This window comes from Sus scrofa, chromosome 9, assembly GCF_000003025.6.
Source record: "Sus scrofa isolate TJ Tabasco breed Duroc chromosome 9, Sscrofa11.1, whole genome shotgun sequence".
NCBI classification, from domain to species: domain Eukaryota; kingdom Metazoa; phylum Chordata; class Mammalia; order Artiodactyla; family Suidae; genus Sus; species Sus scrofa.
This window is the reverse complement of record NC_010451.4, coordinates 3,593,921-3,618,510: the sequence shown is the minus strand read 5'-3', so window position 1 is coordinate 3,618,510 and position 24,590 is coordinate 3,593,921. Positions and strand designations below refer to the sequence as shown.

The window sequence follows — 24,590 nt, the reverse complement described above, 5'->3', positions numbered from 1 at the left end:
ACCATGACTCTGAGTTCTCCAGGGAGCAGAGTACGGAGCGGTCCTGGAGAGGCCAGGAGAAGACATCCAGCCTGTGGGGCCACGGAGAGGAAGAGCTGGAAAACCATCCTGAACAAAACCTTGAGAACAGGCATCTTTATATATTCTTCTTTCAAATGCCATTCTGTACTCTTTTTTTTCAGGATTACATCAATGATATCTGATTCTTTCTGTCTGTTCTCAGAGTCCCCTTAAACTTGAATTTCTTTTTACCTTTTTAGACAAACCAGGCATTATCCAAAATGCTGCTGATTTTTAAAAATCGTGCTACTAATACGCTTAGAAATCAAATCGTCCATGTTTACCCCGAGGATTAATTTTTTTTAAAAGAATGAATAAAATAATCATGTATTTGTCTTAATGTTCTATGTTTATATTCCCAAATGTTCTCATATAATCTCATATCACTCTTCCCCTGGTGCCCAAAGAAGAAAAAATTGACACACCAGCAGTATTCTTTTACTTGTTTTCTAAGACGCATGACTATTTAAAAAACATTTGCTTTCTAAAGTGTTAACTAGCATTGAAATTCAAAAACAACTGATATGAAATGATGTAGCCAGATGTAACACATTTTGTGGAGAATATTATAAATGATCAAGAAGAGTCGCTAAGTTTTTATACTTTACACTCTTTTATCAGAAAATAAATCAGGCTTCCTGAAGAAAAGATGGTTATTCACTTTGGAGTTATACAAGTAAAGATATATGTAAAATACCCTGAAAAATTGCAGTTACCTGATAGCTCACATGAGATATCCTGTTATTTGCTCAAGAAATGTAGTTGATTTGACCCTTGTGTACATATAATGCAAAAATTACCAGCAAACTTTTATTGATTTAGCTTATATTTATTGAGCACCTAAATAATGTGCTAACTAACTCATAGGAGGAGCCTAGCAAATGTAGGTTGAATCAAGGAATATTTGCTTGTCACGTGGCCATTGCTGACATCTAGCAGTCATGCGAAGTGCATTTCTTAAATAAATGAGTCCTTTGTAAGAGCAATCCAGTGAGCTAAAGAGTAGCGTAGTTGTTCTAGTCAAATTCTACATCAAAAACATCTATTTAAACATAAGTAATAAAGATAATAACTTTTTAATAATAGCTGGGATCCATTATCGAACACTGCTATTCCAGGCAAATGCATTGTCTCATTGAATTCAGAGAAAAAGCATGTGACAAGTGAATTGTCATTTTCGTCACCCTGGTAATTCTATTGGGGGACGTGAGGCTCAGAGAAGAAAGGTGCATAACATCTCTCAGCCAGTGCATTGCAGAAAAAAAAATTAGAGTTTTTACTCTAAAACATCGACTCCAGCGATGCCATAAAACAATTCTAACAGCCAGGGTTTATTATTAATTAATTAATTAATTAGAATTCTAATAAACTGTTACTGAGCACTTTTTAGGCATCCTCTTATTAGATCTCATCACAAAATTCTCCTAAGTCATATGATATTTTTCTCATTTTCCCCTGTGAGATAACCAAGGCTAGAATGGCAATTCAAACTGACCAAAGTCATGGAAAAAAGAGCCGGACAAAAAGGTCATGTTCTTTGTGTAGATGATAAGCTGCTTTCCCCTTTTATAAGTATATATGTATCTTTGTCTTTTCATTAATTAATATCATACAGTGTTAGAGGCACCATGCCCTCACAAAAATCATTAGCATAATTCTTACAGCAGATATAGCTCAGGGTATGTGGAACTGACATGAGAATCCTGACTCTGCTCTTTATTAAATGTACCTGTATTTCTGAGCTGAATTTGAGACCATGCTGGATTTTTTCCCCCGGAGTGTTCTTGCCCTGTCTGTTTACCTGGTGATTTAAATTCTTGACCAGAGGTCATTATGCCTCTGCCAGTGAGACTCCCAGGACCTGTTCAGGAGGGTACTTGCTAAAGATGCAAATTGTGGATGATCTGTGACCAGAAGGCATCTCTGACCAGAAGGTACAGAACTTTACACTTCGGGCCGTGGAAGTTTTCTGTGCCATACTGCAGGCCCAGGGACACAACCCACAGTGGGAACACCCTTCCCAGGGGACTAGAGTTCTTGTATAACAACTTGGCCCTGGAAGTGAGAGCTCAGGCACATGCAGGTTGCAGTCTGTGGCATCCAGTTCTTCATGGACCATTTCTCAGACGCTTGCCAGGGGTAAGTGTGTCCCCAAAGGGAAGGTTCTTATCTTGTCACAGAAGGAATTCAGAAACAAGACGAAAATTGAGAAAGAAAAATAAGGATTTATTTAAGTGAGAAATATACCTCTTTAAGAGAGTTAGGCAGACAGAGGAGCAGCCGCTCTGCATTTTTCTGGCACTCCTGTTATAAGGGGCATCCAATCGCATGGGAGGAATATTCACTTAATATTTAATATTTAATATTCCAGAGGAGCAGCCGCTCTGCATTTTTCTGGCACTCCTGTTATAAGGGGCATCCAATCGCATGGGAGGAATATTCACTTAATATTTAATATTTAATATTCCTTCATTTTCACTGAAGCTCCACCTTCCCAAAGGAAGAAGGGATTTTTGTCCTTATTTAGCTTTGATCAGAGGTGTCATGTCTTTGGTGCATGGGAGCATAATGGACTTATCAGCATATTATAATTTCATTGTAATGAAGGCATACTGAGCAACAGGTTACATTCAGATGCTGGAGATTCAGCTTTTCTTTGCCTGCCCGTGGACACCACTGTTCGCATGATGCATGGTTCCCTGCCATCTGGCCCCATGCGCCCCTTCTCTGCTCATGCCTAGCTATCTTCCTGCTGTCACAGGTGAATCAGGTTCTGGTTATGCTGGAAGAGGGATCACAGGGACAGGAACTAAAGTGGTTCGTGGGCTGGTGGAATTCCAGCGACTCAGCCAGTCTGCGTAGAGAAGGCCGTCTCCAAGCAACATAGCTAGAAAGAGTCAGGAGCTGTAGGCAGAAGAACTTGAATTTATAGCTGCACATCAGTCACCAACACACAAGCACAAGCAAAGCACTCACAGCGCTAAGGGTGCAAAGTGCTATCCACAAACCCAGAGTGTGTATATAGATACAAAGAACGTTCTAGGCACACGTGAAAGACGGAAGTAACTCCCATTAACTGGCACAGATGAAGTCCTTCCTTCCCTATATCCTCCTCTTTTGCCCTCTCAGAAGAGAACCCCTTACACTGGGCACAGTCATCCTGGTGAGATGCTACAGCCTAGGTGAACAGTGGGCACAGAAGGGTTGAGGGAATGGAAACCCAAAAACCTGGGCAAAGAGTTATTTCCTTGTGCAGCAAAGGATGGAGAACAGTACCTGGGAGCCGCTCATCAGTTTGCCTGAGAAACTGAGTGTCTGAAAGGGAAGAGGGGTTGAGAAAGGCAGAGAAGGAGAGAGCATCAGAGGGTAGCGGCAGAGATGAATTTTAAAAGTACACGTGGACACGCTTATTAGAAGAAAATGTTAAGCACACAAAAGGGGGAAATGACAACACCTCGGAGGTCACAGCCTTGATAACAGCCCCGATAAGGATGAGGGTGCCGCAGAGGCAGTGGAGGGAGGAAGACAAAGACTGTTGCCTTTACAAGGAGATCCTGCTGAATAGCATTGAGAACTATGTCTAGATACTCATGTTGCAACAGAAGAAAGGGTGGGGAAAAACTGTAATTGTAATGTATACATGTAAGGATAACCTGACCCCCTTGCTGTACAGTGGGAAAATTAAAAAAAAAAAAAAAGACTGTTGCCAACGACGATAAACATTCTGAATCCGTAATGGAATGTAGACACCAAAGCACTTTTTAGAATGTTTCCCCACACAGATGATTAAAAATGTAAGGATAGCCATGACAGTACAAGCCTTTTAAGAGGCCAAGAAGCAAAATACTGGCTTCGCTAGAATTTAAACTGTATGAAATCGGGGACCTAGACTCAATCCGTGGAACTGTCCACATTTGCAGCAGTACTTGGCAGATCATGAGCATTCCGATCTACTTGTTAAATGATTTGAAGGCTTAATAACTGGTCACTTATCAATATAACAGATGAGGGCAGAGGGTGGTGGTAGGGTAAGTTGGCAGAAGATCCTAAATACGGTAGACGGGAAATGTAAGTAATTGGAAGCAGTTATTAACACATGTAAGAAGACATAAGATTTTAGAAACTTAATACATGAACTTGATTTTTTTTTTTTTTTTTTTTGGTCTTTTTAGGGCTGCACCCATGGCATATGGAGATTCCCAGGCTAGAGATTGAATCGGCGCTATAGCCGCTGGCCTACACCACAGCCTCAGCAACAGCAGATCCAAACAGCATCTGCCAGCTGTACCACAGCTCACAGCAACACCCGATCCTTAACCCACTGAGCAAGGCCAGGGATCAAACCCGCGTCCTCACGGTTACTAGTAAGACTTGTTTCCGCTGTGCCATAACGGGAGCTTCTGAGCTTAACCTTTTATTGCAAGATTAAGATGACAAGTTCAACCACTGAAATAACGCCCACCTTCCTACCCCCCCTAAGTGCCACTGGGAGGGGCAAACAGAGGACGTCCCAGGTTATAGGTAAAACCTCCATCCCATTTCCCTCGTTCTACACAGAGCCCCCTACTGCCATCGCTCATGCTCTGACTCACTAGTCCTCAATCACATTTTATTGATAGTATTATATTGAGCAGCCATGTGTTTTTCAAGAGGAAAAATTTTGAAGGTCACTGGCGAAGAGGGATGAATTATAAAAAAAGTTAAAGATTATAGAAGCCTTAATTAGCTCAGCAGATGTGAAGGGAAAAAAATAGACTTGATTGCTCTTTCTTTTTTTTTTTTTTTTTTTGTCTTTTTTTTTTTGTTGTTGTTGTTGTTGCTATTTCTTGGGCCGCTCCTGCAGCATATGGAGGTTCCCAGGCTAGGGGTTGAACCGGAGCTGTAGCCACCGGCCTACGCCAGAGCCACAGCAACGCGGGATCCGAGCCACGTCTGCAACCTACACCACAGCTCACAGCAACGCCGGATCGTTAACCCACTGAGCAAGGGCAGGGACCGAACCCACAACCTCATGGTTCCTAGTCAGATTCGTTAACCACTGCGCCACGATGAGAACTCCTGATTGCTCTTTCTGAAGACTCCGCCAGAAAAGAGCCAGCTGTAAAGTTGACCTTCTCCCTCAATCTCCAGCACTAAGAGCATGACACAAGCTATCATCTTCAACCCAGACACCTATGAAAACTCCTAACGGATCTGACTGCAGAGGCACTAGCTGCCTTTACTACAGTTTAGACAGGGCAACCAGAAGGATAGTTTTGAAATGCAAATAGGAGCCCGTTACATTGCAGCTTAAAATCCTACCATTTCTTCCCTTCATTTCTTGGGTGAAAAGAAAACATCTTAAAATTGACCCCAAGGAATGTAAACTGGTACAGCCACTATGGAGAACAGTTTGGAGATACCTTAGAAATCTATACATAGAACTTCCATATGACCCTGCAATCCCACTCTTGGGCATCTATCCGGACAAAGCTCTACTTAAAAGAGACACATGCACCCGCATGTTCATTGCAGCACTATTCACAATAGCCAGGACGTGGAAACAACCCAAATGTCCATCGACAGATGATTGGATTCGGAAGATGTGGTATATATACACAATGGAATACTACTCAGCCATAAAAAAGGATGACATAATGCCATTTGCAGCAACATGGATGGAACTAGAGAATCTCATACTGAGTGAAATGAGCCAGAAAGACAAAGACAAATACCATATGATATCACTTATAACTGGAATCTAATATCCAGCACAAATGAACATCTCCTCAGAAAAGAAAATCATGGACATGGAGAAGAGACTTGTGGTTGCCTGATGGGAGGGGGAGGGAGTGGGAGGGATCGGGAGCTTGGGCTTATCAGACACAACCTAGAATAGATTTACAAGGAGATCCTGCTGAATAGCATTGAGAACTATGTCTAGATACTCATGTTGCAACAGAAGAAAGAGTGGGGGAAAAACTGTAATTGCAATGTATACATGTAAGAATAACCTGACCCCCTTGCTGTACAGTGGGAAAATTAAAAAAAAAAAAATTTGACCCCAAGGGTTTACATGATCTCTCCCTACCTCTAGCTCATCCCAGCCACACCGTGCTTGCTTTCTGAGCCCTCGCCATGCTGACTTTTCCTCTTTACAATGCAATGTCCCACCACTCCGCCTTTGCACTTCTCATTCCTATGAACTAGACAGGTTTTTTTTCCTCTGCTCATTTTTCTCTCTACTTATTAGTAGGTTCTTATTCTGCGGCTATCAGCTGAGTAAACTCCTCCTCGGGAAAGCATTCCCCGTGAACCCCAGTCTGGGTTAAATAAGGGAACTGCAGGAACTCTTCCCAGGAGTTCAGTGGTTACTTTGCATTTGTTTAAGGGATTTGATTAATGTTGGCCCCACTCGCTAGACTCTATGGTTCCTCAGAACAGGAGGTGGATTAGATTCTGCCCACTGAGTGGCTTGAACACCAATACTAAGCACCTAGAAATGATTAGATTCTGGGAGAATGTCAGATTCTGGGAGCTCACACCTGCACCTCTCCCCGGAATTGTCCTCAGACCCAAGGAGCTACCTCAGCCAAAGAGCTGCCTACTGCACAGGGTAACCCACGGCCAAGGACAGGATGCCAGGCGAGTACAAATTACTGACTTCCTTGCCTCGCTGCGGGGTAACACACAGGACCATTCCTGCTGCAGAACTTCCCAGAGGATCACTGGAGGCCCCACATGCGACCTCATGGTGAGTCAGGTTCTCCTTTGACCCCATCCTCTATTATTAACTTCTATACAAGTGGAATTCCTTGGAGAACCCCTCCACTACTCTAGAACCAGGTTTGTGTTTATCTGCGATCCTAGATATCATAATAGGAAAGATCATTTCCGCTAAGCGTTTTACTTTCGTTTGCTCATTAATGCTGATCTCTGCCTATCAGTATATATCAAGTGTACCCTGAAGATCAATTTGACACAGGTTTTGACCTCAAAGAAATAGTATCCGCATGGTAAATGTCTAGTAGTGTTTTCAAGGTGGAAAGAGCATCAGAATCACCTGGAGGGTTTATTAGCCTATTACTGGGTCCCAGCCCTGGAGCTTCTGAGTTACTGAGTCTGGGCGAGTGTCCCATAACTTGCATTTATAGCAAATTAGCACATGATGTTGATACCCACGGCCCAGGGACTACACACCGATAAACAGGGGTAGCTAATATAACAAAGATAAATAGACCTCTAGAAAATAACAAAAAGAATTACTAATCATAAAATAAGCCAATAAGTATGTAATTAAATCTAGGCCAAGAACTATTTTGGAAATTGGAGCTGGAAAAGACTAGTACTAAGGCTTTGCAATTCTGCTGAAACCGCTACTGTTTTGCTGAAATTGTAGATAGTCTCTCAATATGTCAGAATTTCGTAAGTCCAATGCTGTAGCTCAGATTCAAACCCCAGCTATTCAATCCTCCACTTTTTCCGGGTTCTCTCCCACATAGAGTCTTCTTCATTTTCATATCTGTTTTGCAAGAAAGTGTCATTCCCCTGAGCCATCCCCCTGAATGCCAGTCCTGCGAGAGAGAGAGAGAGAGAGAGAGAGAGAGACACACACACACACACACACACACACACACACACGTCATCCTCCTCCTCATCTTGTGTAGGCTTTACATCCTGATGAACAGATATAATTGACAATAAATATTTGCCATTTTATTGCCCTAAGCAAGTTCTTCCTTAGAGACTGAAGGAAAAAAGACCTACGTGCAGAATAGCAGTGGGTGCAAGTTTTCTGCAGGGTTTCTATGCACGTGAGACAAATACTTTGTGGTGAGAGGGGCTTCTTAATGCTGCCTCGTATTTCATCTCTAGGTCTCCTCTGCCGCATTATGGAATTAGAAAATGGATCTTCTATTCCTCCAGAAAATAGGCAACACTGTGAAAGAGGTTACGGTCTCCCAGCGGAAGCAAGATCCCCGCTGCCGGACATGCATCTATAAGCCATGCCCTCAGGTATGCTGCAGCCCAACAATACGCCCTTCCATCCTCCTTCCTTCCTTCTGACCGGGATTCCAGGGCTGGAGGACGTGCATGTCTGGCTCGGCTTCCCCTTCCTCGCAGTGTATCTGGTCGCCCTCCTGGGGAACGCCACCATCCTGGTTGTGATCCAGACTGAACGCAGCCTGCACCAGCCCATGTTCTACTTCCTGGCCATGCTGGCCTGCACCGACCTTGGCCTGTCCACAGCCACCATCCCCAAGATGCTGGGGATCTTCTGGTTCCACCTCAGGGAGATCGTGTTTGGTGCTTGCATCGCACAGATGTACACGATCCACATATGCACCGGGCTGGAGTCGGTGGTGCTGACGGCCATGGCCATCGACCGATACGTTGCCATCTGCAACCCCCTGAGGTACAGCCTGCTCCTCACCAACAAGGTGATGGCCATCCTGGGCGGCGTCATCCTGGGGAGGACGTTGGTGTTTGTGACTCCCTTCATATTTCTCATCCTGAGGTTGCCTTTCTGCCAAGTTCGCATTATCCCGCACACCTACTGTGAACACATGGGTTTGGCAAAGCTGGCTTGTGCCAATATTAGGGTCAATGTTATCTACGGCTTGATTGCCTTCTCGGTGGGATATATTGACCTCTCTGTGATTGGCTTTTCCTACGTCCAGATCCTCAGGGCCGTCTTCCAGCTCCCATCCTGGGAGGCCAGGCTCAAGGCACTCAGCACGTGTGGCTCCCACGTCTGTGTCATGTTGGCCTTCTACCTGCCGGCACTTTTCTCCTTCATGACCCATCGGTTTGGCCACAACATCCCTCATTCCATCCACATCCTTCTGGCCAACCTATACGTGGTTGTTCCCCCTGCCCTCAACCCTGTTATCTACGGGGTCAGGACAAAGCAGATAAGAGAGCGAGTGCTTAGGATGCTTAACCCTAAAAGCTACTGACATGTAGCCCCAAGAGGATCTTCCGTGATAGCTCAGCGGGACAAGAGTAAGATCAAAATAGAAGTAAACCCTGGAAGTTCTTGTATCAAAGTCCTCTGCCGTTCCCACACCAGCCCTTCAAAGCACATTCTCCCCATTACTCATAAGCTGCACTCCCTACTAGAAGGCATAGCCTGAAGGCTCCAAACTAATCACTACCTTGTTTGTCACCACTACCTGTTTGCCACAGGAGCAGTACAACCAAAAAAATGCTCACATTTAAACCCCGCGGACACTACAAAATTTCCAAAGGGAGAAAAAAGTTGGCAAGAAGTTGGGTCCCTATTAATGACCTTAAATCATTTTCTTTCTTATGGGGAATTTTCTTCCTCCACATGTCAGAAGCTGAAGTTCATGACAATAAAAATAACGTTCATGGAAACCAAGCAGGGTGCAGCGGTGAGAGAAATGCATAATGAGTCATGAAATCCAAGTTTAAGTTCAGGTTCTGGCCTTGGTGAAAGATTAACCTGAGAATGTCACCTAGAGTTCTTTGGGCTTCAGCATCCTTGCCAATGAAATAACTCAAAACAACAACAACAACAACAAACTGTTGTGAACATCCTTGCAGCTTCCAAAACCCAAACTCTTTGGAAATAAATAAACAAATGTATTTGTTGTCTGGTTGCTAATTTGGTGCCTGTAGATTTAACTTACTGAATACAATCAAAATGCAATCCTAGTACACAGTCCCTGGGGTGAGGTGAGGTCTCCAGCTCTAAGCGACCCCAGTGTTTGGAGGTCTTTAGGGACTGGGCCCTCACCTTGGGCAGAGCCTTTCAATCAGATTATAGAGTGAGGGGGCTTTCTGGGTTTGAGGACTCCGCAAGACTCCATGCCTACAGGTCCGGTCAGGGCAAGTTTTAGGGCAGAATGTAATCAAGTGCCTTCTGTGACAATATAGAGTCATTTCTCCTTGAGTATGGAAGCCAGATGGGATAATTGATTTGTGATTTATTATTTTATTTTATTTGTTTTTTAGGGATGCATCTGCAGCATATGGAAGTTCCCCCTGGGCTGGGGGTCAAATCAGAGCTTCAGCTGCCAGCCTATACCACAGCCAGAGCAACAGCAACACAGGATCCAAGTCATGTCTGTGACCCACCCTACAGCTCAGGGCAATGCCAGGTCCTTAACCCACTGAGAGAGGCCAGGGATCAAACCAGCATCCTCACAGACATCACATCTTCTTCTTAACTGACCCACAACGGGAAGACCAATAATCGATCCTTTGGGTATTCTAGGAGATGCAAAAACATGAATTTGGGCTCTAATTGGACATGGTTGAAATTCAAGGGAGGGAGGCAGAGACCTGGGAGAACCAGCCCAGAAACAGTGCAGCCTTGGGGCAGTGTCCTGGTTCTGTTTAAGGAACACACATAATAGTATCTTTGAGTCCTTCTGTGGAACTGAAACCGCCAGCAAATGAAAGCCAGGGAGGAGGGCCACCAGGACCAGTCCTGGGGCCACTAAACGCCAACTCTGACTCTCATCCTGAGTGGAAAAGTCAGAAAGAGAAAGACAAATACCATATGATATCACTTATATTTGGAATCCAATATATGACACAAATGAACCTTTCCGCAGAAAAGAAAATCATGGACTTGGAGAATAGACTTGTGGCTTCCCGGGGGAGAGGGAGGGAGTGGGGGGGATGAGGAGCTTGGGGTTAACGGATGCAAACTACTGCTCTTAGAATGGATTTACAATGAGATCCTGCTGTGTAGCACTGAGAACTCTGTCTAGATACTTACACTGCAACACAACAATGGGAGGAAAAAGTATGTATACATGTATGTGTGACTTGGTCCCCATGCTGTACAGCAGGGAAAAAAACAAACAAACAAAAAAATGCCAGCTGTGAAAAATGAAAACTTGCGTCTACCCTGATTCTTATCTGTAGCCCTATTTTCTGCTCCCAAACTATAAAACCACTTCCTAATCTCTCCCCAGGGAGGGCACAGTCTTTAGGGCATTAGCTTGCTGTGGCCGCCTTTGCCTGGCAAAGCAACAAAGCTATGGTTTTCTCCTTCGCCCAAAACTCTGTCTCCACATTCCAATTTGCACTGGTGGACAGAGGCTCATTCAGCAATGACGGCAGAGGCCACGATAACTTTGCAAATATTTCTTCTACTGTGTTAACTGCTGTGCAATATTAAAAATTGGTAACTTTCAAAATCATTTTAGAAAATTAACGTGATCCTGATAACAAAATCAGAAATAGATAAGAAAGAAAATGCAGATTCCCTTAACGTAAATGGCAATATAATTCTGAGAAACGTGCCTTAAATTGGATGCACAAGGTGACGGATACTACCAACTGGTCATACGGACTTATAAAGGGCATTGTGACCAATACACCAGCTGTCATTCTTCACGACAGCTGGCACAATTTTGGCACATGAAGGGGCTCCGTAATGTAACTGACCTGTGGGCTCCTGGGCACAAGATTTTCCAGGTCCTCTGTTTCTTGTTTTTTTTTTGGGGGGGGTTGGGTTTTTTTTGTTGTTGTTGTTTTGTGTTTTGTCTTTTTAGAGCTACACCTGAAGCATGTGAAGGTTCCCATAGGGGTCTAATCGGAGCTGTAGCCTCAGGCCTATGCCAGAGCCACAGCCACGTGGGATCTGAGCCACATCTGCAACCTACACCACAGCTCATGGCAACACCGGATCCTTAACTCACTGAGTGAGGCCAGGGATCGAACCTGCATCCTCATCATTCCTAATCGGATTCATTTCCTCTGTGCCACAATGGGGAGCTCCTCTCTGTTTCTTGTTTTTAGGGAATAAGCTTCAGCCTCTATGATCTTCCCTAAGTTCCAAAGGGCAGTTGCTCATCAGAGAAGGGAGGGATGCAGAGACCAGAGAGGAGCAGTGCAGAGACAATAGTGCAGCCTTGGGGTAGGGTCACGGAATATACGTAACAATCTCTTCAAGTTTTTCTGCAGATCTAACCCCCAACAAATGGAAGAACGACTTGATGAAGGCTTCTTTACTCAGAAAGAAGGAGAACGTTTAGTCCTGGGGCCACGAAACACCAGCTTTGAAAGACAATGCAAGCTTGCCTCTACCCTGATCCTCGTCTGCAGCCCTAGTTTCAACTCCCCAAACTGTAAAACCACCCCCTAATCTCACCCAAGGAGGACACTGTCTTTAAGGCATGAGCCTGCTGTGGCCCCCTTTGCCTGGCAAAGCAATAAAGCTCTCTTTTGCTCCTTCCGCCAAAACTCCGTCTCTGTCTCCACATTTCTATTCAGCCACAGCAGAGGCCAGGTTTTGGCAACACCAGCAAAAATTGTCTAAAAATATTGGAAATTAACATACCATTTACCATAGGGAAAACTCTTTAACGTGTAGAAATTGATATCATAGCAAATGCACAAGAGCTTTAGCAATACAACCTCTAGCAGAGCATTTGGACTTGGTAGCTATTTACTATCTATTGAATGAGTGGAATAGATGAGGCTCCCTACTAACTGTGATGAAATACTTATTGAATGAAAGAATGAAAGGCCCGTGCTTGAGACATTATCCCAAAGAAAAATGTGGCCCCTGGGCTAACCTGGTAGCTGCTCTATCTGAGATGGAAAAAGGGAAGGCTTTGTGTGAGGATGAGAAGATATGAGAAGAAAGAAGGTCCTAGCTGTATAGCCCAGGAAGTTTTATCCAGAATTTGGAGATAATCTCTATGGAAAAGAGTCTGAGAGAGAATGGATGTGCACATGTATAACTGAATCACTTTGCTGGGCATCAGAAATGATCCCAACATTGTAACTCGACTGTACTTCAATAAAACTTTAAAAATGAAAAAAAAGATCTTAGCTCATCTCACTAGAAACTTGTTGGGATGGACTGTCTCAGGATCTATATTCCTCCCATACTGGCTATAGTGTTGGAGTTGGTGTCTGTGAGTCGGCCACAGCCCCAAAGATAAGTAGAGCACTCAATGCACCCGAGACAGGTGGCTTTTGTCTTGGAGTAGATTCTCCAGAAGGAGAATCTGAGGCAGAGACTGGCATGCAGGAAGCTTCTTTTGAAGTACACTTGGGAATAACATGTCAAGAGTGAGGGAAGCAGGATGGGGCAAAGGGAGAAGTTAAACTGTGATCCATTTACCCCAGATGCCTGAGCTGATTCAAGAGGGGTGCTCCCGAGCTGAAAAAGTCCTCTCGTATTGTCTGCTATTGTATCACATTGAAGAAAGAGGGCCAGGTCTCTGTATTTGTTAATAGACCAGTTGCTGAGCAACCTCTGCACACAGGAAGGAAGAGTGACCTTGGGTAAGTCAGCTCTCTGTGTCCAAAGGGAGTGACTCCACTATGAGTTTTGGCAGCCAACACCCACAGTAGGTAGAAGACAGAGCATACTGAACTGTAGAGTCCACTAAAGAATGTATTTTGTCTGGATGTGACCTGTGAAAATAAAAAGTCTGAGCTTACAGAGCAATATGAGGTTTCCTAGCTCCCTGGACATCAGATTTCCTATCCTAGTATGTACAGGCTTAGGGATGACGAGCAACCCTGGACAACATGGGCCACCTGATCAGGGCAGGTGCCACGCCCTGCTTGTCCCTCTGCCCAATCAGCCATCCCTGGGGCAGTGGGCTTAGCTCTGTGTGCCTCCAACCAATCTGGAGCTTAACTTTGGCTCCGCCTCAGTGAGTCTGTGTGTCCTCTGGGACCTGCCAAGTGGTAATAACATCTTCCCTTCCCAGGGCCTTGTTCACAGTCACCAAGACTGCTTTGGAAAAGTATCAAGAAAGGACTTGCTTTGAGGGTAAGTTTACAGAACCAGCTATGAGTTTGTGCATAATTTATAGAATAACCTCTATACCAGAACTTTACACACATCATTTAATCATGTTTATAACACCTGTCAGATTCATGTTATTTACTTAACCATCAGATGAGGCAACGTAGAATATGAATGGAACAGAATTAAAATCTTCGTCTGGTTGCCTGCGAAGCTTGTGCTATCCCATTCACTGTGAAGCCTCTACCAGCTGGTTTGTAATTATAAAGTCTAACGAGATGTGGTCCTTTCCATGAAGCTAATCATTAAGACACTGAAAGGGTTTCTATAGTACAGATAAAACAGAAAATGGTGGATAGACAAAGAAGGGTCATAAAATAAAATGTTCCCAACTCAATCGGTGGCCCAACCACGATCCATGAGGCAGGAGACAAGGGACTCTGAATCTTGAAAGTTGAGAAACACCAATTCAAATAAAGAGGAGGAGAAAGCACACACAAAAATTACATATGGAATAGGATCATAAATGCTTATAATTCCTAAACCCAATAAAATGGTTAAAGCACAATATTCATGTAGGAATATGTTAAGTATAAGTTAAAGTTTAAAGAAATAGCCTTTGAAAGCCTTGCATGCCAGCCTTAAGTGTGTGGTTTTATCCCACAGATTAAATGAACTAAAGGATTTTAATCATAGGAGTGACATGATGACATCTGCATCTTTGATGCATTTTAGAACAGTTGACTTTAGTACAGAGAGTGGATTGGAAGGATTCGTGGCAAAAGCAGAAAGATCTAAGGGAACAATCCAGTTGGGAGATGTTGGGGGTGTGTCCTAGCCGGGGACATTGGGGGGTTGAGAGAAAGGAGAGAATACAAGAAGGGTTAAAATGCAGTCAAGGCACTGGAGAACAGGTAAAAGGGAAGAGAGACAGAAGAGGTAACGGTAATTTCAGGTTCGTATGTTGATTTGGAGAGGTCGACAGTGATGCAGTTCACACAGACATGGCCAGGGAGGTGGGGCGGATTTGTGAAGAAAAGGTTAGTTTCATCTCGAATATGCTGAGTGGGGTACAAATATTTAGGAAGCACACAGAAGAGAGGATTTGTGTTTCAGAAAGACATTTGACTCCAAAACCTATTTGGAAGAAAGTAAAGTATTTCTAAGACTTAAACCCATGTGAAAGGATAAACACAATCAGAGATAATGTATAGAACCAGGAAGAGAGGAAGGAACGGGACCTTAGACTGGACAGCATGTAAGGAATAGGTCGATGGGAAGGTGGCGGGACTAGGAGACAGGAGAAAATACAGCAGAGCACTATGCCATGGGGACTGGGGGAGACAACTTTAAAAAAATGACAGACTGATTTAGAGTGTTCGGTAATGCCAGGAGGTAGCAAAGAGAAGCCTTGCAAGCAGACAGTTCCAAACTAGAAGATATTCAGTGTTTGAGTTTCAGCACTTCTCTGAAAGCAGCATATACTTACTCTTATCTCCAAATGAAACTAGACTTCCCTCAATTCAGACATGTGGATTATGTCTTAAAAAATTATCTCAAGAAAAGAGATTTTTCTTCCTCGTACCTAATTTTATTCCCTTGTGCTGCAGTTTAAGCTTCTTTCTTCTCCTCATGATGATGGTAGCCAGATCTGGACCAAGTGATACCCCATCAAGAATGAAGAAATCGTGATTTTGGTTTCTTCAGCTTCTTCCCTTTCCAAGACATTGATAATGGCCCTGAGTAATTCCAGCTGGGGCTGATCCGGCCGTCTTTTTTCCTGATGGGCATCCCGGGTTTAGAGGCAAGCCAGCACTGGATAGCATTGCCACTCTGTGTCCTTTATCTCCTTGCCCTAGGGGCAATGTCACCATCCTTGTCGCCATCTGGACTGACCCGTCCTTGCACCAGCCCATGTACCTCTTTCTGGCCATGCTCTCTGGCATTGACCTGGTCCTGGCCTCCTCCACTGCACCCAAAACCCTCGCAGTGCTCCTGGTTCACGCCCATGAGATTGGGTACACTGTCTGCCTGACCCAGATGTTCTTCATCCATGCGTTCTCCTCCATGGAGTCAGGCGTACTCGTGGCCATGGCTCTGGACCGTTACGTCGCCATTTGCCACCCTCTGCACCACTCCACCATCCTGCGTGCAGGGATCGTAGGGCGCATGGGGGTGGCAGTGCTGGTGCGGGGGCTCCTCCTCCTCCTCCCCTTCCCCATCTTGCTGCAGAGACTTGTCTTCTGTCAGGCCACGGTCATAGGCCATGCCTACTGTGAACACATGGCCGTGGTCAAGCTTGCCTGTTCAGAAACCACAGTGAACCGAGCTTATGGGTTGGCAGTGGCCCTGCTTGTGGTTGGTCTAGATGTCCTGGCCATTGGTATTTCCTATGCCCTCATCCTCCAGGCAGTGCTGAAGGTCCCAGGGGGTGAGGCCCGACTTAAAGCCTTTAGCACGTGTGGGTCTCATATTTGTGTCATCCTGGTTTTCTATGTTCCTGGCATATTCTCCTTCCTCACGCACCGCTTTGGCCACCAGGTGCCCCATCACGTCCATGTTCTTCTGGCTACACTCTACCTCCTCGTGCCACCTGCACTTAATCCTCTTGTCTACGGGGTGAAGACTCAGCAGATCCGCCAGCGAGTCCACAGGGTGTTCTACATAAAAGGGTAGATCTGAACACATCCCAATCATTTTCTTCAGAGGCTCCCGCCAAAGGCACTGCCAGGAGCCCGTGGCTGGTCTTGGCCATGTGGATGGAGGCCCTCGCAGAGTGAGGGCCTGGTGGTCTCACAGCAAAGAGCATCATGAGCACTTGGCTCCACAGTGGGTTGGGATGTGTCTGGATAACCTGACTTGTGAATATTTCCCTGATTCTTTCATTTGCTCCTGATCCCAGCATTTTCCTACTCCATGTGATGGAGAGACTGGGTATTGGAGAAAGATGATAACCTTGAATATGTCCTTTTTTTTCTGTCTTCATCCAACAACTGACCTTTCAACATCGTCTGAAGTGGGAATGGAAAATCCTAACTTTTGCCAGATGTTAACTTTGGACTGTCTTGAAACTCTCTGAGGTAGCGATGCCATCTCCAAGTCGCTGGGCTCCTGAGTACCCACTGGGTCACTCTCAAAGCAGGTGAGACAGGTGCATAGCGAAATGACACCTTTCACTGCAATGTGAGTGTTGCTCATTTATTTAAAATAAATTCAAGAAGAGAAGGCATTTCAGGAGGTTCATAGAGTAATAAGATATTTCCTAGGAATGAATATAAATGTGTAGAGTGGATTTCTTTTTAAAAAGGTCTGTTTGTATATTTAACTTACTAATTTTTTTGTTTAGGGTAAAGAGGGAATAAGACCAAGTATTGATGTTGGTCTTAATTTAGTCTTAATTTAACAAAGCAAAGCAACTATGTAATCGTCAGTATCTGAGAAATATAAAACGTGTGAGAGTCTGGTGTTGGTAACCATAGGTTTTTCAGTGCACATTTAGATAGCTAAGCCACTTGAAAGAATAATTTCTCTTTTTGGAATGAATATAGAATGATATCAGTTAAGACCTCCCTCCACTTCTGATAACAGGAATGGGGTAAAAACTTACAAGAGGATTAGTACACTTGGTGTATTCCATCCTGCTTGTTGGTTGATGCCCTAAGATTAGCCTTAATTATTTCCTGTTCTTAAAAAGTAGCAATTATGTTCAGTATTGAAAGAAATTAAGACACTGTATCGAGAGGTAGGATGCTCAGGTGGTGAGAGAATCCTGTCTTGGGTTCCACAGGGTTGAAGGGGTAGAGTAGATGGTTAGTGCTTCCAGTTTTTATTTTCTTTGTAAATCGTACTCCTAACAAAGAGTATGCTGTTACAGAGACTGAGTATTAAGACTTCCGTATGGTGGGCACATGTGGGTGAGTTAGGGAGGACTGGCATGTGTTCACACTGTAGGAATCACACCTTCTCATTGCCTTGGTTCTATGTCTGGAGCTTAAACCCTGGTAAGTTGTCCTGGGGAAGCCCAGGTTATGGTGTATCACACCCACTGGAAAACAACAATCTTGACCCTAGAGGTGCTTAGCTTGGCATATTATAAAGAAGAGTAATTTTTTTTCTCCTACTTGGGAAGTGGATAAGATGGTGAGGTCTGAAGAAGCTTCCTTGGATCAAAGGATGGAAACTTGTGTTGAAAGTGGCAGAGCAACGTTACTATTTGTAATATTAGATTCAATGACTGCATACATGTGACACCTCTGCAAAGAGTACTTCCTTTTACTAATTTAAAACTTTTTATTTTTTATTAGAGTCCAGTTGATTTACAATGCTGAGCCAATTTCTGCTGTACTGCAAAGTCAGTCATATCTATATCAATAAATTCTTTTAAAAATATTTCTTGCCACCATGGTCTATCCCAGGAGATTAAATATAGTTTCCTGCGCCTTACAGCTGGAACTCATTGCTTATCCATTCTAAATGTAATTGTTTGCATCTACCAACCCCAAACTCCCAGTCCATCCCACGCCCTCCCCTGTCCCCTCTTCATTAATTTTTATCGTGACTTTCTGTTTAAGGCTAGGAGGATGGATCTCCTATGCCAGAATTAGATGTTCTCACCTGATAGAGACAGGGTGCCTGTTAGAAACAAAGAAGCTTAGGAGTGCTGCTGGAGATGAAAGGTACAGCATTCTCACTCCTCAACCCCTGTGCATTCCTAACAGTAGACAAGGCTCACGAGGAATAAATTAATAATAATTAGAAGCCAGTACATGTCACAGGCATGGCTCTCTGGTGGATCATGACTGGAAGATGTACTTGGGACCAGAAGACAAAGAAGGAGCCATCGATCTATTCCCTTAATTCTAGATCTTAGGGTCCCTTCCTACTCCCTCCCACCAAGATATGGTGGGCTTTGATTTGGAAATTTGGCTCCAAGTACAAGTCATTTGCAAGGAGGTTTGTAGGATCCCCATAAATGGATGGAGTCCTAGAAGAATACAAATGTCAAAGAAAAAAGATGACTGGCTCCCAGGCTTCTCTCTGAGAAGCAGACCACAGGCTGTTCTTATACAGGTGAGTTTATGATATCCAAATACAACCAAAGAGAGTCCACTGCTGCCCTGACAGGTTCTCCAGGAAGACAGTAAAACAGACAGCTTGGAACATATTCCCTACTCCTGGGATGCAATAACTCCACCCACTGCTCCCAGCAACTTCTGTCCAGTTGTGTTAGTGATCCTACTTCACATATGGAAAAGCAAGCAAGGGAAAGGAGGGAGGGAAAGACAGCAGAAGAATTCCCTCCTATTATTTCCCCCTTTGGGTGAGAGGGAGAAAAGCCTTCCTCTGCGGAAAGGGAGGTGAAGGGAAAAAGTTCTTCCCTAGGAGGCAGCACAGGGCTCCTCTTACGTTCTTTGGCTGAGGTCGATAACCTTACAGGAAGACGAGAAAATGTGGGGAGGGGGAGGGTACGTGTTTGTGCTGGATAGTAAATTATGTCTCAATTTCTAGAGAAGAAAACCAACATAGAATTACACTGGAAAACAATAACCATAACATGTCATGATAAGTCCCAAACACTTAGAAATTGAACAGAACACATCTAAATAATCCATGGCTCAAATATGAAATCATAGGGAATATTAGAAAAATATTTCAAACTAGTTGATAGACACGTAATAAAAGTTGTGGAATGCAGTTAAAGAAAAATTAGAGGAAAAATTGTACTTTTAAGTGCTGTTATCTGACAAGAACAAAGATGTAATATCAATTATCTATGTTAACAACTTAAGAAGTTAGAAAAAGAATAAATAAAACCCAAGGTAAACAGTACTAAGAAATTACTTAAGAGCTGAATCAATAACATTGAAAGCAGACACAGTAGAGAAAAATCAACAAATCAGCAAAGAGTAAAGTTGACTCTTTGGAAAGACTAATAGCATTAATACAGCCCTGGGAAGATTTATCGGAGGAAAAGAGAGACGCACAAGAGATCAATACATTGAGTGAAGACGTTATCACACAGACCACCCTAGGACATGGAGGATAATAAAGGAAGGATACAAATAATTTTAAGCTGGTAAAGCCAACAGTTTACCCATGAGATGTTAGGATACATGAGTTACATGAATTCGGGCCCCTAAACATCCTAAGGGCAGATGAGAGATCAGGAATTCTCAAGGGACAGTCTGTCCTTCAGAGAAAGCCCAGCCTGCCCTTCCCTCCCTTTTCTTTCCCCTGCCTTCCTTCCCTCTTTCTTATTCGGTTTGGTGAAGAAGAAAAAACATCAAGCAATGACTCGGACTGATTTTACGTTAACTTCATCATCACAGCCACCCAAGAGCTACTCAGTAATATCTGTCACTGAAATAATCACCCGCTCAGAGAAATGGTTTCAAATACACGGATGAGGTAGGACCTTGAATGAATGAAGCAGGTAAGAAGCGTGTGGATTCTACAATATTGCAAACACCACTTTAATGAGGAACAGAATCAACAGGGGTCTGATGCTCCTCACAGCTAAGAGTCCTGTTCATGTGCAGACTTGAGTGGCACATATTATGAAAACTTGTTTCATGTTATGAACAACGGGAGGCTACTGATGCTATGATACAACGGAAATAGTACCATGGAAACTTGATGACGGCAGAGACCTCAACTTCTTCTTTATTTTTTTTTTTTTTGTCTTTTGGTTGTTGTTGTTGTTGTTGCTATTTCTTGGACCGCTCCCGCGGCATATGGAGGTTCCCAGGCTAGGGGTCTAATCAGAGCCATAGCCACCAGCCTACGCCAGAGCCACAGCAACGCAGGACCCGAGCCGCGTCTGCAACCTACACCACAGCTCACGGCAACGCCGGATCGTTAACCCACTGAGCAAGGGCAGGGACCGAACCCGCAACCTCATGGTTCCTAGTCGGATTCGTTAACCACTGCGCCACGACGGGAACTCCAAGACCTCAACTGCTTTATGCCCCTTTTACTCTGTGACTATTCTAGTGTTGAGCATATGCTTGAGAATAATAAATAAACATTTATTGAATGACTGGGGTTCACGTAGGATGCGTTAGCTGCCCCAACTCATGCAGATATCAAACAGCAGAGCAGAATTCAGGATAATGTAAAAAGCAGTAAATAGTATAGTTTCGTTAGGAAATTCTAGAAAGTTTTGACGTAATATTCACGATGTCAAAAGTGGCATAAAGTAGCGTTTAAGAGGATGGTCTGTGGCGTTAGGCAGATAGACACAGATTTGAACTTCAGGTCACTTTCAAGATCCTGTTTCCCATCTCTTAACTCCCACCTGGTAGCACCTTGATGTAAGTTAAGCTGAAGGTTCCCAGGAGATCCAGCTCAGCAGCCGCAGGGTCCCAGCATCTCCAACTGCTGCTGTTCCCAGCTGGCTTGGAGAAGGGGGTGGAGCAGTGTGCAGAACTGACTGTAGACTATAAAACCCTCTCCTTTTTATCAGCAGAGCCAAAGAAGCAGTTCCAGTCCTGGCTACTGGATGCAGGCAGCTGGTGCCACAGCAGGACCCAGTCTGTTGCAGCATCGTAAGTTTCAGGGCTAAGGGCAGGGAAGCAGCAGCAGCAGGGTCGCCGGAAGACTCAGAGTAGGAGACCTCCTCCTTCTTAAACTGGCTCCCAGGTTGAAAGACCAAAAAGGCCAGGCGTGGAGGCACTGGGTGGATGAAAATTCAGAAATGCTAAGTTCCTCTTGGAAGAGGGCGACCATCCATAGTCTCGGCAATCCCATGTCATTAAACACAAAGGATCCCATGGCTGAGAATTTCATGCAAGTATGTGATTGGAATCCATCTGGCGTGCCCAGAAAAGCAGTCTAGGGAGTTTAGAAAAAGAAAGAATGGTTCTGGGACAGGGACTTTGTTTAGAGGTTAATGTGACACTCGGCACCCAGCCCATGAGCTCAGAGAGAAAGCTGGTGAGGGAATTTGGTTGTTGTCTTCCCCTAACAGTCCCTTCTGATAATTACACAGGATTCATACGCAACAGAAACAGATTTCTCTGTGATTTTTCTCCTGGTGGTCTTAGTTTTTTTTCCTGTGTCAGTCATACGTTTGGAAGTTGTCACTTATGTAAATTATCTTCATGTTCCTAAATTGTTCCTCATTTTGAATTATTAAGGCCGTCTTTATCCTAGACACCTTCTTCTAGGTGGCAAGGTTTCAACATTGTCCCTTAAATCCAGGTGCGCTGAACTGGACACAGTATTCTATGCATGGCTGAGTCAGAGAAAATTGGAATAGAATAATTACTTTTTCTCTGATCACTGTTACTTTAAGCAGAGCTAGCTTCTAAATCTTCTTTTTAACTGAATATATCAAAACTTTACCTTACATTCATGTCTGTGGGTCCACCTGACAGTACATCCAGACCCCCTTGTCTCTGTACCGATTCCTTCTTATCCCCTCTTTCATCGCCCTTTATATCAAGTGCATCCTTCTTAGTGAAATCCAGGTAGCAGAAGGATACGTTGAATGAAAATTGATGTCTACTAGGTGCAGAAGGAATGAGGACAGAGGAGTGGATGCATGAGAGACGGGGACCTAGTAAAGCATGATCGTGGTGGAGACGGCAGATGAGGGGCAGGGACAGAACAAAGAGCCAAGGAAGGGATCTTTCAAAGATGCAGAAAAAGACAGGAAAAGAGAATGAGAGGATGGGGAAACAGGATAATAATGGTTTGAACGATGCCTTCGAAGCTAATAATTTCCAATTCTCTACCTTTTTTTTTTTTTTTTTTTTTGCATTTGCTTTTTAGGGCCACGCCTGTGGTGTATGGAAGTTCCTAGGCTAGGGGATGAATTGGAACTGTAGCTGCTGGATTACACCACAGCTCACAGCAGCACCAGATCCCTGACCCGCTGAGCGAGGCTGGGGATCAAATCTGCATCCTCATGGATACCATTTGGATTCGTTTCGCCTGCACCACAATGGGAACTCCCACCCATTCTCTACTTTTAACTCCAAAATTTCAAGTCCAACAGTTCCTGATCACGTATATTTTGATAGCTTAGAGACACTATAAACTTAACACGTCAAAACTGGATCCATCACCTTTGGCCTCTACAACATACACCAAATCTTTTCAAAGCCTGTGGCTTATCCTGTGAAATTTTGTCATTAACCCAAAAGAGACTATACAATTTTAGAATGCTACCCTCTCTTCTTCTGTAGATCTACCCAGTCTAATCCCTGTTTATGCCACCATATTTCTGTCTTTAAAAGGTGCCCCTTTTCTACAGCCTCAGAATCATTCTGGAGCCATTATTTACAGATGGTGGTTTCTCAAGGCTATTAGTCCAACAGTGGCTTGTTTCCTTTTAGATATCCTCTGCCTCCTCTGGTTCCTTAAGTTTGGGTGTGAAAGATAGAGGAAGAAGGGACTGAGAGATTTAGCCTCTTTGCCCAAAACTGAAATTATGGTCTCTCCACCAACTGGGATGCAGGGTAGATACAGAAGTTTATTAAGGCAAGAGAGACTTGCGTTTTGAACATCCACAGGCAGGATCTAGAGAGGGAGAGATTGAATACATAGGAAATTGAATGAAGAACTAATAGGTCAGAGTTCCTAAGAAGATCCTGGTGGATGGACTCCACACAGGGGTGGGGGGACTGGAGGTAGGAGGAGGAAGAGAGCCTCGTGTGTCCTTGGTGCAAAGGGGAGCGAAGGTACAGGTATTGATGGGCTAGGAGTCTGCCATGGGAAAGGGAGGAACTTGCATCTCCTAGTCTTTGTGCACCTGGAGAGGTCATCTTCTGGGAGAGGAGAGGATTTAGGATTTAAAAAGAATTTGGACAATATAGGCAGCTCCCTGGTAGCTCAGAGGGTTAAGGGTCCTATGAGATTTTACCTAGCTTAGGGTAAGTGGTGTTGTCACCCCTATGGCTTGGGTCACTGCTGTGGCACAGGTTTGACCCCTAGCTATCGAACTTCTGCATGATGTTGGTGGCAAAAAAAGAAAGAAAGGAAAAAGAAAGAGAATTCAAAAAATTGCTGGCAATGAGTGAAGAAGTGATTAAACAGAGGTATAAGTGGATATATCTATTAAGTACTCATTTGAGATTAGTGGCTGTAAACATTAATGAAAACAGCCTGCATTAAATTTTCTGCAGGAACATTGAACTGCACTTGTGAAGGCTTGGATTAAGTATGTCCAGGATGGGTTCTGCTTGAGGATCAAGAAGTCAGAATATCATAGAGGAGTTTTGGGGACACTTCTTCATATGTCATCAATGTCAACTTCTATTTCCTTCTACTTTTGCATAGGATTGGGAGTATATGAGAAATTTTTCCATCTCAAATTCACTTTGGAGTATGACAAAGGGTGAGGAAAAACTAATTTTTTACCACTAACTAACAAATTATATCAGCCATATTCACTAGAAAGACCGATAGGTAAGTATGATTTCATGACATCTTCATGAAACCTAGATTATTGTATAAACTAGTGAGCATTTCTGGCCTATGAGACCCATAATTAGACAATTTGCTTTGGTCAGCATCACTTGGGGAAATTTATAGTACGTTTTAATGAAGCAATTCTCACTAATTTCCTTCCAAATCTTGGGGCTTGTTTATCTAACTTGTTCTTTGAAATTAACCTTAGAGATAATCTGCTCCCCTCCCACCATTCGTATGTATCTTTACTGAACTTTGCCTCATCAGTTTTCTGGGCAGGTGAGTGCTAGTGAATAGTCTGACAGTTTTGTTTTCTATTGTCCTATTTCCTGTGTCTAATCCTACATAAATTCAGGGGAAATCTCCTCAGTTTAGGATTTACCTC

General features: G+C 43.8%; 2 protein-coding genes across 2 annotated transcripts; both read left to right on the top strand.

Moving 5' to 3' along the window:
* Positions 8,058-8,999, top strand: LOC100521636 (olfactory receptor 52E5-like). The gene has a single exon (XM_021102648.1). The coding sequence runs from the start codon at positions 8,058-8,060 to the stop codon at positions 8,997-8,999; it is 942 nt and encodes a 313-aa protein (XP_020958307.1).
* On the top strand, positions 14,794-16,465 carry LOC100521466 (olfactory receptor 52L1). The gene is given in 4 exon segments (XM_021102717.1): positions 14,794-14,829; positions 15,466-15,544; positions 15,547-15,645; positions 15,648-16,465. Coding segments are annotated over 4 exon segments (1,032 nt in total).

What these genes read in the sequence shown, in the direction of transcription:
- LOC100521636 (XM_021102648.1), top strand. Translation starts at nt 8,058, where the DNA reads ATGCTGCAGCCCAACAATACGCCCTTCCATCCTCCTTCCTTCCTTCTG.